Source organism: Rhinolophus sinicus, chromosome 8, assembly GCF_057876585.1.
Source record: "Rhinolophus sinicus isolate RSI-liver-muscle chromosome 8, RSI-T2T, whole genome shotgun sequence".
Taxonomy (NCBI): domain Eukaryota; kingdom Metazoa; phylum Chordata; class Mammalia; order Chiroptera; family Rhinolophidae; genus Rhinolophus; species Rhinolophus sinicus.
The window spans coordinates 46,482,343-46,494,857 of record NC_142508.1 but is presented as its reverse complement, the minus strand read 5'-3'; the positions used below and the strand labels follow the sequence as shown (position 1 = coordinate 46,494,857).

Here is a 12,515-nt window from a genome sequence, read left to right as displayed (position 1 = left end):
TTTTGATCACGTGTTGGTGGGGCCCACGAGAGAGAAGGCCTGAGGTACCGTGTTTCCCCGAAAATAAGACTGGGCCTTATATTAAGGTTTCTCCAAAAGATGCATTAGGGCTTATGTTCAGGGGATGTCATCCTGAAAAATCATGCTAGGGCTTATTTTCTGGTTAGGACTTATTTTCGGAGCTTGGATTGGGTGAAATGAGGGGAGAAAAATGTTAACAGGAGTCGAAAATTCAAATGCTCTCAGGGGTTAAGTGGAAGCTTCCACTTTACAATCTCTATTAGAAACAAAACAAAGGAAGAAGGAAGAGGGAGAAGTGGAGTTGGAGTAGGAGAGATGAACAACCATGGCATTGCCAGGCATGAGACAGCTTCAGTGTCACCACAGGCAGCTGTCACTGCCCACAGTGACAATTAATGGTGATTGATGACCTGTGTTGCCTTGTTAGCTTCCTCTTCTGCAGGAAGGCAGAAGCAGTCTATCCGGATACAGTGGCTCTGACCTTCGACCCCACTCACCAGTGGCTGTCCTGCGTGTATAAGGACCACAGCATCTATATCTGGGATGTCAAAGACATCAACAAAGTAGGCAAGATGTGGTCGGAACTCTTTCACAGCTCCTACGTCTGGAACGTGGAGGTGAGCCCCTCTCTCTCTTCCCTGCCCTTGCTCAGCCCCTATCTGGGGAGTTTCTGCAGAGTTTGGGGAAACCATTCAGCTATTCCTTGAAAAGATACTCATGGACTCCAGCTATGTGCCGGGTGCTGTTCTAGGTGCTGGGGACACAACTGGGAAGGAAACTGACAAAAGTCCTGTCCTTGTGGAGCTCACATTTAGGTGGGAAAGTAAACCCATAAACATCACCAATATACAACATGCCAGGTAGCTGTACCTCTCGGAAGAAAGATGAAGCCTAGTAGGGGAAAGACGGAACACGAGTGCTTGCTATTGTAGAGAGGAGAGTGGTTAGGGAATGCCTCCCTGAGAACGTGGAGCAGAGACCTGCAGGTAGTGAGGGGATGAGAGGCACATGGCCACCCGGGAGAAAAGCAAGAGCAGAGGTCCTGCAGCAGGAGCCTGTGTCCCCCAGAGAGCCTGTTGTGGAGGTCATTTGTGTTGTTTAGTGCTTTTTTATTTGTGTTGAAGTTTTTATTTTCCAAGAATGAATCTGTGGGGATTTTTTCATTCTCTAAAGCTGTTCTAAGTACTCCTTGCAGATAAGATAAGAGAAAGAATTATATTCTGCTTTTTTTTCTCCTGAAAATTTCTTCTACTAGGAATGTTTGTCCTAGAGAATTTATGTTTTCAGTGGGCCAAATCAGAATTGGGAAAAATAACTTAATCCTTTTGAATAAGTGTTATTTAGCCTTTTGACCTGCTTAAATCCATCTGTCTTTGTAGATCTGATGCTTCTGGTGTTAGCACTTCTCTCACTTAGCAAGAATGTTCTTAAATAACTTAAAAAATGTATGTATAAATATTTCCTCCTTGAAAAAAGGTGAAATATTACAGATAAAGCTAAAATCTCTTCGATCATCTCCCCACCCCCCAATCCTGCTCTTTCTCACCCTCACCCATCCCCTGCGTCTTTGAGAACTAGAATTATGGAATGATCAATCCAATAGCTATGAGCATCCCTAGCACCCAGACTGATTTTGAAATACCAATTCGAATTGAAAAAACAAAAAAACAGAACCCAAGGGCTTCTTTAAGAAATAGCTGATTCCAGGATTGAGACAAGAAATGTGAAAAATGAGGCTGGAATATCTTGTCATCCTAGATAGCAAGGTAGCTATCAAAGACTATTAGGGTCATGTCCCCAGGACTCAGGAGCTAAGTGGGACAGGTTGTATGTTTCTTCAGTTCGTTTTCTGTGTATCTGCCTGTTGTTTATTTATATTAATATTTATATAAATATAAATTTATTGATTATATAATTATGTATACGAATATCATTTATGTTATATATATGTGTATCCATCCTCAACAAAAGTATCTGTGGGTGGATCTTTTTAGGATCTTTTTATCAGTTCTGAAAAATTCTCAGCCAGTGCAGATTTAAGAACTGCCCCTACTCCGTTCTCTCTCTCCTTTTTTAATTTTTTAAATTTTTTCATTTTTTATTGGGGAAGGGGAACAGGACTTTATTGGGGAACAGTGTGTCAGTCTTAGTTGTGGAAGGTGCCATTCAGCTTCAAGTTGTTGTCCTTTTAGTCTTAGTTGTGGAGTGCGCAGCTCAGCTCCAGGTCCAGTTGCTGTTTCTAGTTGCACAGCCCACCATCTAGGGGGCACAGCCCACCATCCCTTGCGGGAGTCGGAGTTGAACCGGCAATCTTGTGGTTGAGAGGACGCGCTCCAACCAACTGAGCCATCTGGGAGCTCAGCGGCAGCTCAGCTCAAGGTGCCTGTGTTCAATCTTAGTTGCAGGGGGCGGTGCCCACCACCCCTTGCGGGACTCGAGGAATCCAACCGGCAACCTTGTGGTTGAGAGCCCACTGGCCCATGTGGGAATTGAACCGGCAACCTTCGGAGTTAGGAGCATGGAGCTCTAACCTCCTGAGCCACCAGGCCGGCCTTTCATAATTTCTTTTTGTTTTTTAAGAATTTCCTCCTTTTCACTGTTTCTTAATGCCTTATCTCTTGTGTTTATTTACTGTTGGGTTCCTTTTAATTTGGCCTTTATTTCTCAAATGATTTCTTCATTTATTTCTAACTCTGAATTCTTTTCTCTGAGTTTTTCTAATGATTTAGATTTTCATATTTAGATAATTTTCTTAATGTCTTTTAGCTTATTTTGAAATAGTAAGTTATAGTTTTGACCTGTTTTATGGAAATGTGTTTCTGGTGTGCTCTTTTTTTTTTTTTTAAAGAGTAAATTTGGGACTTAGTCTTGGTCATCTTCTTGTTGTTCACGTTCATGTGATAATAGTTCTTCCGAATTTTTTGAAGTTGGTTCAGGACAGGTTTTCTAACTTCCCAAGAAAGAACTCCATCTTCTGATTTTCATACTGTTTAAAAAAATACGCAGCTTGCTTTGTGATATTTCTTTGTTATATTCCTATTTATGTGTTATGTCCCTGCTTTTATCTGAACTTCCTCTTTACTTTGTCTGTCTTGTCCCTATCCTGACCAATTTTGTTTTCACTCTGAGCAGTTTCCTCACAGTGTGGGCCTTTGTCCTGGAAGGGCGCCCTGGCAGGTCAGTTTTCAAGTTCACAGGGCCTTGACTGCTCTGGCCCCTTGAGACCTTACTGCCAAGCCCTTGCACACAAGGAAAATTGAAGTGGGTAAAACCCTTCCAGTTTCAGCTGCTGTTCAGTTTGGCCCATTGTGCTTTCCAGTGAATACCTAGCTGGCTACTTTGGCTTTATGCTGTTCGTGGGTCTGTCGGGTGCCTCACTGCTTCTCCCCTATACGAGAACATGTTGATAGCGTGTAGGTCTTATTACTGGAGGTAGTTTGTCCCTACCTGCTCGTATTTTGGGAATTATGAGAATAGCTAGTTTTGCAGTAAATGTTGTCCATGGGGTTTGGTTTTGCTATCTGGTTGCTCTTTTTCATGTCGGGATTTGGATTTAAAAATCGATGCTGCTGCTATCGTCATCTCAGAACCCTGTCTTCCATATTTTGAAATCTCTTTATATGTTGTCTCTTTGTCTCTCTGAACTGCATTTTGAGTAATGTTTAGTTCTTTCTTTCAATTCATTTAATTTTCAACTATGTCTAATCTTTGGTTTTTAATATGTTTTATTTTTCATTTCTATAAATAGTTCTATTTTGTTCTTTTTCAACCCTGTTTGGTTATTTATTGTTTCTAGTTGGCTGCTCATACTTTTAATCTTGTCAAAGTTCTTCTACTTCTTGAAGCATATTAAGTATAGTTATTTTATATTCTATTTGATAATTCCAGTATTTGAAGGTAGACTATCATTTCTGCTGCTTCTTTCTCATGGTACCTTGTTTCCTTTTGTGCTTAATGAGCTGCCCATTTTCCTTGGAAATTTATTTGTGGGGATGTTTTATGGCCTAGGCTACAGATGGCACATGGACAATGTATGGCAGCATTTTGTGTTCTTTTTCTCTTGATTATTTTTAAGCATTAAACTATGCCTGTTTATCTTCAACTTACTTTTTTTCCACCAAAATGCAACAGTATATCTAGTGCTGTCATTGAAGTAATTGTAATGAATTGCCCTTTGCTTTGTTCTCTGGGAACTGTAGGTATATCCTGAGTTTGAAGATCGGAGAGCTTGTCTGCCATCAGGATCTTTTCTGACTTGTTCCTCAGACAACACCATTCGCTTCTGGAACGTGGATAGCAGCCTCGACTCTCCCTGGCAGAAAAACATCTTCAGTCATGTGAGTGGCTTCTTTATGAACCATCTTTTAGGAGGAGCAAAGACGTACTTTAAACTAGGATATTGGGGCAGCAGGGAGTCTCACAGAACCTTGCTGTTCGGCTTCACTAGGGGCAGGAACCAGGAACCAAGGCAGGTCACTGTCTGTCTCCCTCTCTCTTGTTTCTCTCTCTCTCTCCCCCTCTTTCTTTCTGAGTAGCACAGCCTGCTCTTTCTGCCAATCAGCAGCTGCTGTCCAGGTGTGTCGACACAGCTGCTCCAGGCAACCCAACATGCTCAACAGTAGAGAAATTGCTCCCCAGGCCTTCAGCTAGAGCTCCCGGGGAGAGCACATGATGGACCAAACCAGGCAGGGGCTGCCCCTGTCTAGCTAGCTGCCATGCGGTGAGGACATGGGTGGGGTTGTTGGCAGGACCCCAAAGAGAGCCATGATGGGAGGTTGGGGAGAAAACACTTTGCTAAAGAAATGGTTTGTATTGCTATGTTTGTAAGGGAGTTGTTTTGAGGAGCTGAGACCGGAATGTATTTATTTATTCTGCAGAGACTTATTAAGGTCTGTGCTAGTGCCATGCTACATGCTAGGGACATGTCAGTGACTAAGACAGACCCTTCCGCACTCGTGGCACCCACAGTCTAGTGTGGGGAGGTAAACAGTGAACCAATAACTGCACAAGTTATGATATAATGACAAATGTAATCACCATGAAATAAAATTGCAAAGTGCTAGTAGGATACATAACAGAGTCATCTGATCTTTTCTGTGGCATCAGGGGCAGCTTTCTGGAGGAAGACACAACTAAGCTGAGATATGGAGGATTGGGAGGAGTAAAGAGGGGAGGGGAGAGTGGCCCACATCAAAGGGATAACATGTGCAAAGGCCCTGAGATGGGAAAGAGCTTGGTGAATTGGAAAACCTGAGAAGTCAGTGTGTCTGGAACTAAAAAAAGCCCTTCATGCAGGGTGTATATAACATGTGCTCCTTTACTGCTCCCCTCACTCCCACACAATACTATCATATTCTTCTGCACTTGTGATACATGTGTTATATTTGACTGTACACAATAAAAAAACGCAAACCAAGAGGTAGAAGTTTGGTTTTCTTGACTCATAAAAGTAGTCTGGAGATAACCATTCCAGGCTGTTATGGCAGCTGTAGGAAACCCTCAGAGATCTAAGAGCTTTCTAGCTCTCCCATTTTACTATTTTGAAGGAGTGGCCCTTGTCCTAAGCATCCAAAATGGCTGCTGGAGCTCCAGTCATCACATCAAAATTCTAGGCCTCAGAAAAGAAAGCAGAAGGGTTCTTGCTTGCTTTACTTTTCATTGATCAAAATTTATTCACAGCCACATCTAGCTGCAAGGGAGGCTGGGAAACATAGTTATTATTCTGAGTGGAGTTCTGTCACTAACGAAGAATGGGAGACTGGCTGTTGGAAGACCAAATTGCAGAAGTGCTTCAGAGCTGCTCACAGCACTGACCTTAGCCCTCTCCTTCCTGCAGACCCTGCTGAAGGTAGTGTATATAGAGAACGACATCCAGCACCTGCAGGACACGTCACACTTCCCAGATCGGGGGAGTGAGAATGGGATGCCTATGGATGTGAAAGCTGGTGTGCGAGTCATGCAGGTCAGTCCTGATGGCCAACACTTGGCTTCAGGCGACCGGAGTGGAAATCTGAGGCAAGTGGGCCCCAGAGGGTATCTAGTGTACTCAGGGTGGTGGGGAGGAGCCCTGGCCTTCGCATTTCCAGCTACCCGTTGGGAATGAGGGGCTGTGAGTAGCAATCCTGTGACCAGCCACCCCTGGGAACTGTCTTTCAAAAGGGCTGAAATGTTGGTAGCTACCAGGACCTCAGCAGTTGGGACATGTGAAGTTTGCCTACAGAGTAGACCGGCAAATTTGCCTGACACTAGGCCAGGATGATACTATACTAGCCATGTGGTACCACTGCTGCACCATCAGAGAAGATGCCAGCTGCCCTTTGGTGTGTGTGTGTGTGGGGGGGGGTTGTCCTGGTTGCCCTGGGAGAAGGGCCAGGAGGATGGGAGGGACATTTGAGGGCTTGTTTCACATTGCAGAGGTTTTTCAAGATGTTATGGCCCAGTATGTGCTGACAGAAGAGTAGCCTGTCACAGGGACCAGGTTTACGTTGATGAATGATAGCTGTGACCACCTGGGGGCTAAGGCTGTTGAGGGATGGCAGGGACCAGGGGGAACAGGGTAGCATGTCCTCCATAAAGGGGCATCCACCACGCAGCACCAGGAGTGTCATGTGTTCCCATTGTTCAAGAAGGACAGAAAGTGCAAGGTGTTTTTTCTGTGAAATTTCTATTTTTAAATGCTGGCAACTGTTCTGATATCAGTCATGCATGAGGCAAACCGAATGTGCCAGCGGGCAGCTCGTATTGATGGTGCTCTGCTGTGAATGGTGAAAATAAGAACTACATGGGCATAGCACTCTTTCCCTAGGCTGGCTGCTTGCCTGATACTATGTATATCGACCAATGTACCGTGTTTCCCTGAAAATAAGACCTAGCCAGACTATCAGCTCTAATGTATCTTTTGGAGCAAAAATTAATGTAAAACCCAGTATTATATTATGTTATATTATATTATATTACATTATATTATTATATTAGACCGGGTCTTATATTATAGTAAAATGAGACCTGGTCTTATATTAATTTTTGCTCCAAAAGATGCATTAGAGCTGATGGTCCGGCTAGGTCTTATTTTTGGGGAAACATGGTAGTCCTCTCACTGACCCTCTGATGTAAGTGCTGTTATCAGCGTCATTTTCCGAAGGGTTAACTGAGGCAAGACATGCCAAGTGGCTAGGCTAAGATCACACAGGTAGAGAGCAAAGGAGCTGGGGTGATTATCTCTTTATTTCAATCCTGGATGACCTGTTGATTGATTGATTTCACTTGGAAAGACAAGGAAAATCTAGATTTAAGATTCTTAAAGAATGAGAGATTGGAATCAAATGTTCCCACCCATAGGTCCTATCCTTGAGTGTGACCTCTGACCCCTGGTCCCTGCCCCACCCTCAGGGGTCACCTCTGATACAGCTCTGCCCTAACCCTTGTTCCCCCAGAGGGCTGTCCCAGATCTGGCCCATGGAACCACAGGGGTGGTGCTCACTGAGGTACTCCTATGTTCGCAACTGCTTCCTTTAAGATGGCAGGTTTCTAGATGATAAGAGTGGTTGGGCATCTCTAGACTAGTTGGCCAAGGCAGGGTGTTCCCCATGTCTCCTACCTGGCAGTGGCAGAGTACCTGGGGTGGGAGTGGGGGTGGGGACGCCCTCTGAGCAGAGTACAGCAGGCAGTTTATGTCTCCCAGGATCCATGAGTTGCACTTCATGGACGAGCTGGTCAAGATGGAGGCCCATGATGCTGAGGTGCTGTGCCTGGAGTACTCCAAGCCTGAGACAGGTGAGCCCACGGCAAGGTGGCGGGGAGAGCAGGGGAATGTGCTCCTGGCAGAGCCACAGAGAAGGGGCAGTTGGTATGTGATAGGGCTGTGAATGATGGCTGAACGTCCTGTGTTTAGCCCTGGGAGCAGAGTGATTAGGACTCCAGAAGGCAAGATACTGGCAGCAGGACTCGACTTGTTTACCCCGGTGCCCAGCACCCCAAACAGTACTCAGCCTGCAGAGGTGGATGAGTGAATGTGTAAATGAGCTCATCCTATACTGGAGGAGATAGATCCACAGTTAAACATGTTATTTTCAAAAACTTTGATGCCTACCAAAAAATTGCAAGACTATTACAACGAATACCCATATGTTCTTCACCTAGATCCCCCAAGTTTTTTCTTTTAAATTCTGTCTGACCCTATGACTGTATAATGACTTTATCTGCTTCCCCTCTCTCTATTTCCGTCTGTTTGTGTATGTAAATATGCACCACATATAATTAGATAATAGCACATACATTATTGTTGTCTTTTGTTAAACTATTTGAGAGCATGATGCCCATTCACCCTTAAATGTTTCTATAAGCATTTCCTAGGAATGAGGTCATCCATTTACATGACCATAGTTCTTAGCAAATGTGTGAATTTCACTTAGGTATTATATTGTCATCTATCTTAATGGTCCTTATTCACATTTTGCCAGTTATCCCAATTATGGTCCTTTATTAAACCACCTTTATTTTTCCAATCCAGGTTCACTCTTTAGTTGTTGTGGCTCTTTTGTCACCTTTATTCTGGAACATTTCTATAGATTTAACTTGTCTTTCTGCAGAGTATATAGTCTAGTCATTTTATTTGAATTTCCTTCCATTTGGATTTGTCTGTTTGTTTTCCTCATAATTTGATTCCAATAATACACTCTTGGCAGGAACATAACATAGGCAGGGTTATGTCCTCATGTGTTAATGATCTTTCCCCTGCTCTTTCCTTCCTCTTCCCCTGCACCTCTGTGCCACCAAAGTTTCATTACATCTCTCTTCACTCAGTACACCTTTCCTGAGCTCACCTTCACCTCCGTTCATATGTTAGGCCTACCAGGTGACCAGGGTAGGCACTGTCTGAGGGGGCCAGCAGGGAAGGTGTAGTGGTAGAAGGAAGTGTGGCAGCAGGTAGGTAGTCAGTAGGGCCTGGACAAAGCCTGTATAGCCAGAGTTCAGAGAGTTAGGGGGCAGCATTTTCAGGAGGCTGAGAAATTGGTAGGGCTCCATGTGGCATGCCAAGGAGTTGGACTTGGTAGGAAGGAGTGCTGGGCTCTGCTAGAATGTCTGCTGTGTGCACGAGTGCAGGAGCATCCCCGCGTACATGAAGATTCATCCTCCCTAAACTGGTGGCGTGGGATATGAAATGCCAGGATTTGGGGGCTCTGGAGAAAGACTACACAGAGCTGAGGGAGCAGCCCCCTTCTGGGTTTGAGGCAAGTTAGTGGTAGTTATGGAACCAAAGACCCCTTCTTCAAGGCCTGGACAGCTCAGTCATACTACTTTCTGGGAGGCCAAGGCATCAAGCAGCCTCCCGGGAATCCGGGGCCACCCTCTGCACTCATAGGGCTGACCTTGCTCGCCTCGGCCAGTCGGGACCGACTGATCCACGTACTGAACGTGGAGAAGAACTACAACCTGGAGCAGACCCTGGATGATCACTCCTCCTCCATCACGGCCATCAAGTTTGCAGGTGAGCCCCTTCCTTCCTGCTTCTGGCATCTCATTAGATGGGCTCTGATGGCTACAAGTAACAGCAAAAGCTCCCTTTAGCTTAAACACAAAAGGGAGAAACAAGCTCTGCATTCAGGCACAGCTGGATCCAAAGGTTGAATTTTTAAAAATTAAATTATCAGGATTCTCTCTCTCTCTGTTAGCTGTGCCTTTCTTTGGAGGGCAGGATCTCATTTGTCACTGGGCCACTAGCAAGATATTGCCCCTCTTCCTGTCTATTTTGACAAAAATTGGGAGCTTCTCACAGCACTGAGTTTCCTTTTGCTGGCTTGAGGCACCTGCCCTTTTCAGAACAGTTATCGGTGCCAGGGCTTGGGGTGTTCTCTTTGGCTAGGTCTGACTCATGTGCCCAGCCCCCACCTACCTCCATTCCTGATCCAGAAGGACTGGTATTAGGCAAGTGCTGCTCCCCAAAAAGAAGTCAGGGTGCCAATCCTGTGAGAAGGCAGGATGGGCATTGGTGATCTTGGCCGAAAAACAGGTGACAAGTGTTGGAGGCTGATTCTGTGTGGGGATGATTCTTGTACCATCCCGGCAGTTTGCTTCTTCCTTACCCCATGTTACAGCCAGACGCCAGCTAGTAGGTGCAGGCCCAGGATCTTGCCTGAGGCTGTCCTTCTCCAAAGCCCACACTCAACCAGGAAATCAAAGGGATTCCTCCAAGACTGAAAAGATTCCGTATGGAGACCACTGGCTCTAAGGAATTCCAAGGGGAAGGGAGGCAGGCCCTGTGGGATGTAACTGATTGGAGCCCAAGAACTTGTTCAAAACTACATTTAAGAAGAATGTATTCATTGGGAGAATACATTCAGGTACTCTATCGAAATGCTTGACCATGAAGTGAGACTGAGAATCTATTAGTGTCCCTTAGTCCTCCCCACTTACTGCCCTACCTCTCTCTAGCTACCTTGATAAGGAACTGTGCAAAAACAAGTTAACAATGTTTGATGTATCTTGATGAAGACCTAACAAAAACAGGCAGTTTGGCCAGCAGTGACCTCACCTGTAATGAATGGTCTACATCGCACAGAGGTGATGACTGGACTGGGGGTGGCCCGGGAGTTGGTCCTTAGGCCACTTTCTGAAGGGTGTGGGCCTTCCTTAGAGCCCCAGCCAGTCTGAGAGGATACAGCTCCTAAACCCAGCCTACATATGTCCAAACACGTGAATACAGTGCATCTAGTTTACAGGATACAATCATGTGCCGCAAAACAATGTTTCAGTCAGTGACAGGCTGCATACATCAACGTGGTCCTGTAAGATTATAACAGAGCTGAAAAATTCCTATCACCTAGTGACACTAGCTGTCATAATGTCGTAGTGCAACTCACATCATAGAGGTCACGTGTTTGTGGTGACGCTGGTGTAAACAAACCTGCGCTGCCAGTCGGATGAAAGAGTAGCACATACAATTATGTACAGTGCATAATACTTGATAATCATAATAAATGACTATGTCACTAGTTTGTGTATTTACTATACTGTACTTTTAATCATTATTTTAGAGTATACTCTTTCTACTTATAAAACAAAGTTTCCTGTAAAACAGTATGCCGTGTTATGCCAGCACCAGGAGTATGGGCTCCAAGTTGTGTGTCCCCGTTGTCTAACGAGAACAGAAAGTGCAGGGTTCCGCACTGGCAGCAGCCTCATGCTTCTCGTGTTTACCGTGTCTCTTGATTGCATTATTTTCTCTAGTGCTGGATTTAATCTCATGTTGTTCTGTGCAGTAACACGCAATACAGGCTGGTAGCCTAGGAGCGGTAGGGTGTACCATCTAGGTGTGTGTAAGTGCTCTCTGTGGTGTTCTCACAATGATGAAATCACCAAGCTATGCATTTCTCAGAACGTATACCCATCTTAAAGCTGCGCATGACTGTAACACAATGAACAGCCACATCAAGGTTCATAGTCGGTATGAACTAGAACACGCACACCCGTTATTTATAGCCAGTGACTCTTCTGGTTGTTCACGGTCCTAACATTGCTAAGTGCTTGGCTCCGGCACCCCTGGTTAAGCAGCAGAACATTACCAGTAACTTTCAGGCCCTCTCTGGGCCCCTTCCATGTCACATGCCCTGCCCCACACAGGGCTCACTCCCTTCTGTGAGCCAGTGACTCCTGAGTGACATCTGAATTTGTATGTCAGGCCTGAGCTCTCTCGAATGTCCTATCATCTGTCATACCAAGGCTCTAAGTATTTATTGTCTTTTCATCCTCACCACAACTCTGTGAGGTACTTGTGCTGTTATTATTCTATAAAGAAAGAAGAATAATAAAAGCAAGGACATCTGTAGTGCTTACCATGGCAGCCATACAACTTCTTGGGGCAGGAGGTGTTATAGGCCCCATTGTACAGATGGAAAGCTGAGGTTCGGAGAGGAAGCTGGGTTCAGAGCAATGTGTAACCAGAGAGTGCCTGGCTTCAGTCCTGCCCCTGTCCTCACTCTTTGTGCCCTGGGATGAGGACTGTGTGACTCTGAGCCCCTGGGTCACATTTGTACAGGAAGAGGGAGGCACATGGGGCACGGGCCTAGCCTGAGGTGTGTGTGGATGTTCTGATTGTTCTTGATGGCGTGAGCCTCCCAGGGGTCTGCCTGTCTTAGACGTGGTGCCCTTTCTGTGTCCCTGGCCTTTGTTCCCCTATCTGCCCTTGCTCTGCAGAGGCCTCCCTTGCAACTGCTCCATCTGCACCTCCTCGGACACACAGCTCACATCTTACAGAGTCCTGCCTGTACTCAGCCCCCACTTCACCTCTGGGAAACCCTCCCTGACCCCCAGCAGAGATCCCTTATAGTGGGGTTGCCTAGGTAGGATCCCTGGCCCCAGTCAGGCCCAGGGGTGGCCCTTCCCTGCCTAATACACTGCTGCCTCCTCTTCCAGGCAACAGAGACATCCAGATGATCAGCTGTGGGGCTGACAAGAGCATCTACTTTCGCAGTGCCCAGCGGGTAGAGTGGGGGGGC

The 12,515-nt window shown here is 45.6% G+C and overlaps 1 protein-coding gene across 8 annotated transcripts in view; it reads left to right on the top strand.

Moving 5' to 3' along the window:
• WDR62 (WD repeat domain 62) overlaps positions 1 to 12,515 on the top strand; it is a 42,949-nt gene that overhangs the window by 13,540 nt on the left and 16,894 nt on the right. For all 8 annotated transcript variants that reach the window (XM_088800618.1, XM_088800616.1, XM_088800617.1 and 5 more), the window contains 6 exons: positions 449 to 638; positions 4,221 to 4,358; positions 5,858 to 6,036; positions 7,703 to 7,794; positions 9,383 to 9,508; positions 12,433 to 12,500. In XM_088800618.1, the coding sequence (XP_088656744.1) occupies positions 449 to 638; positions 4,221 to 4,358; positions 5,858 to 6,036; positions 7,703 to 7,794; positions 9,383 to 9,508; positions 12,433 to 12,500 (793 nt within the window). The remainder of the gene's footprint in view (positions 1 to 448; positions 639 to 4,220; positions 4,359 to 5,857; positions 6,037 to 7,702; positions 7,795 to 9,382; positions 9,509 to 12,432; positions 12,501 to 12,515) is intronic.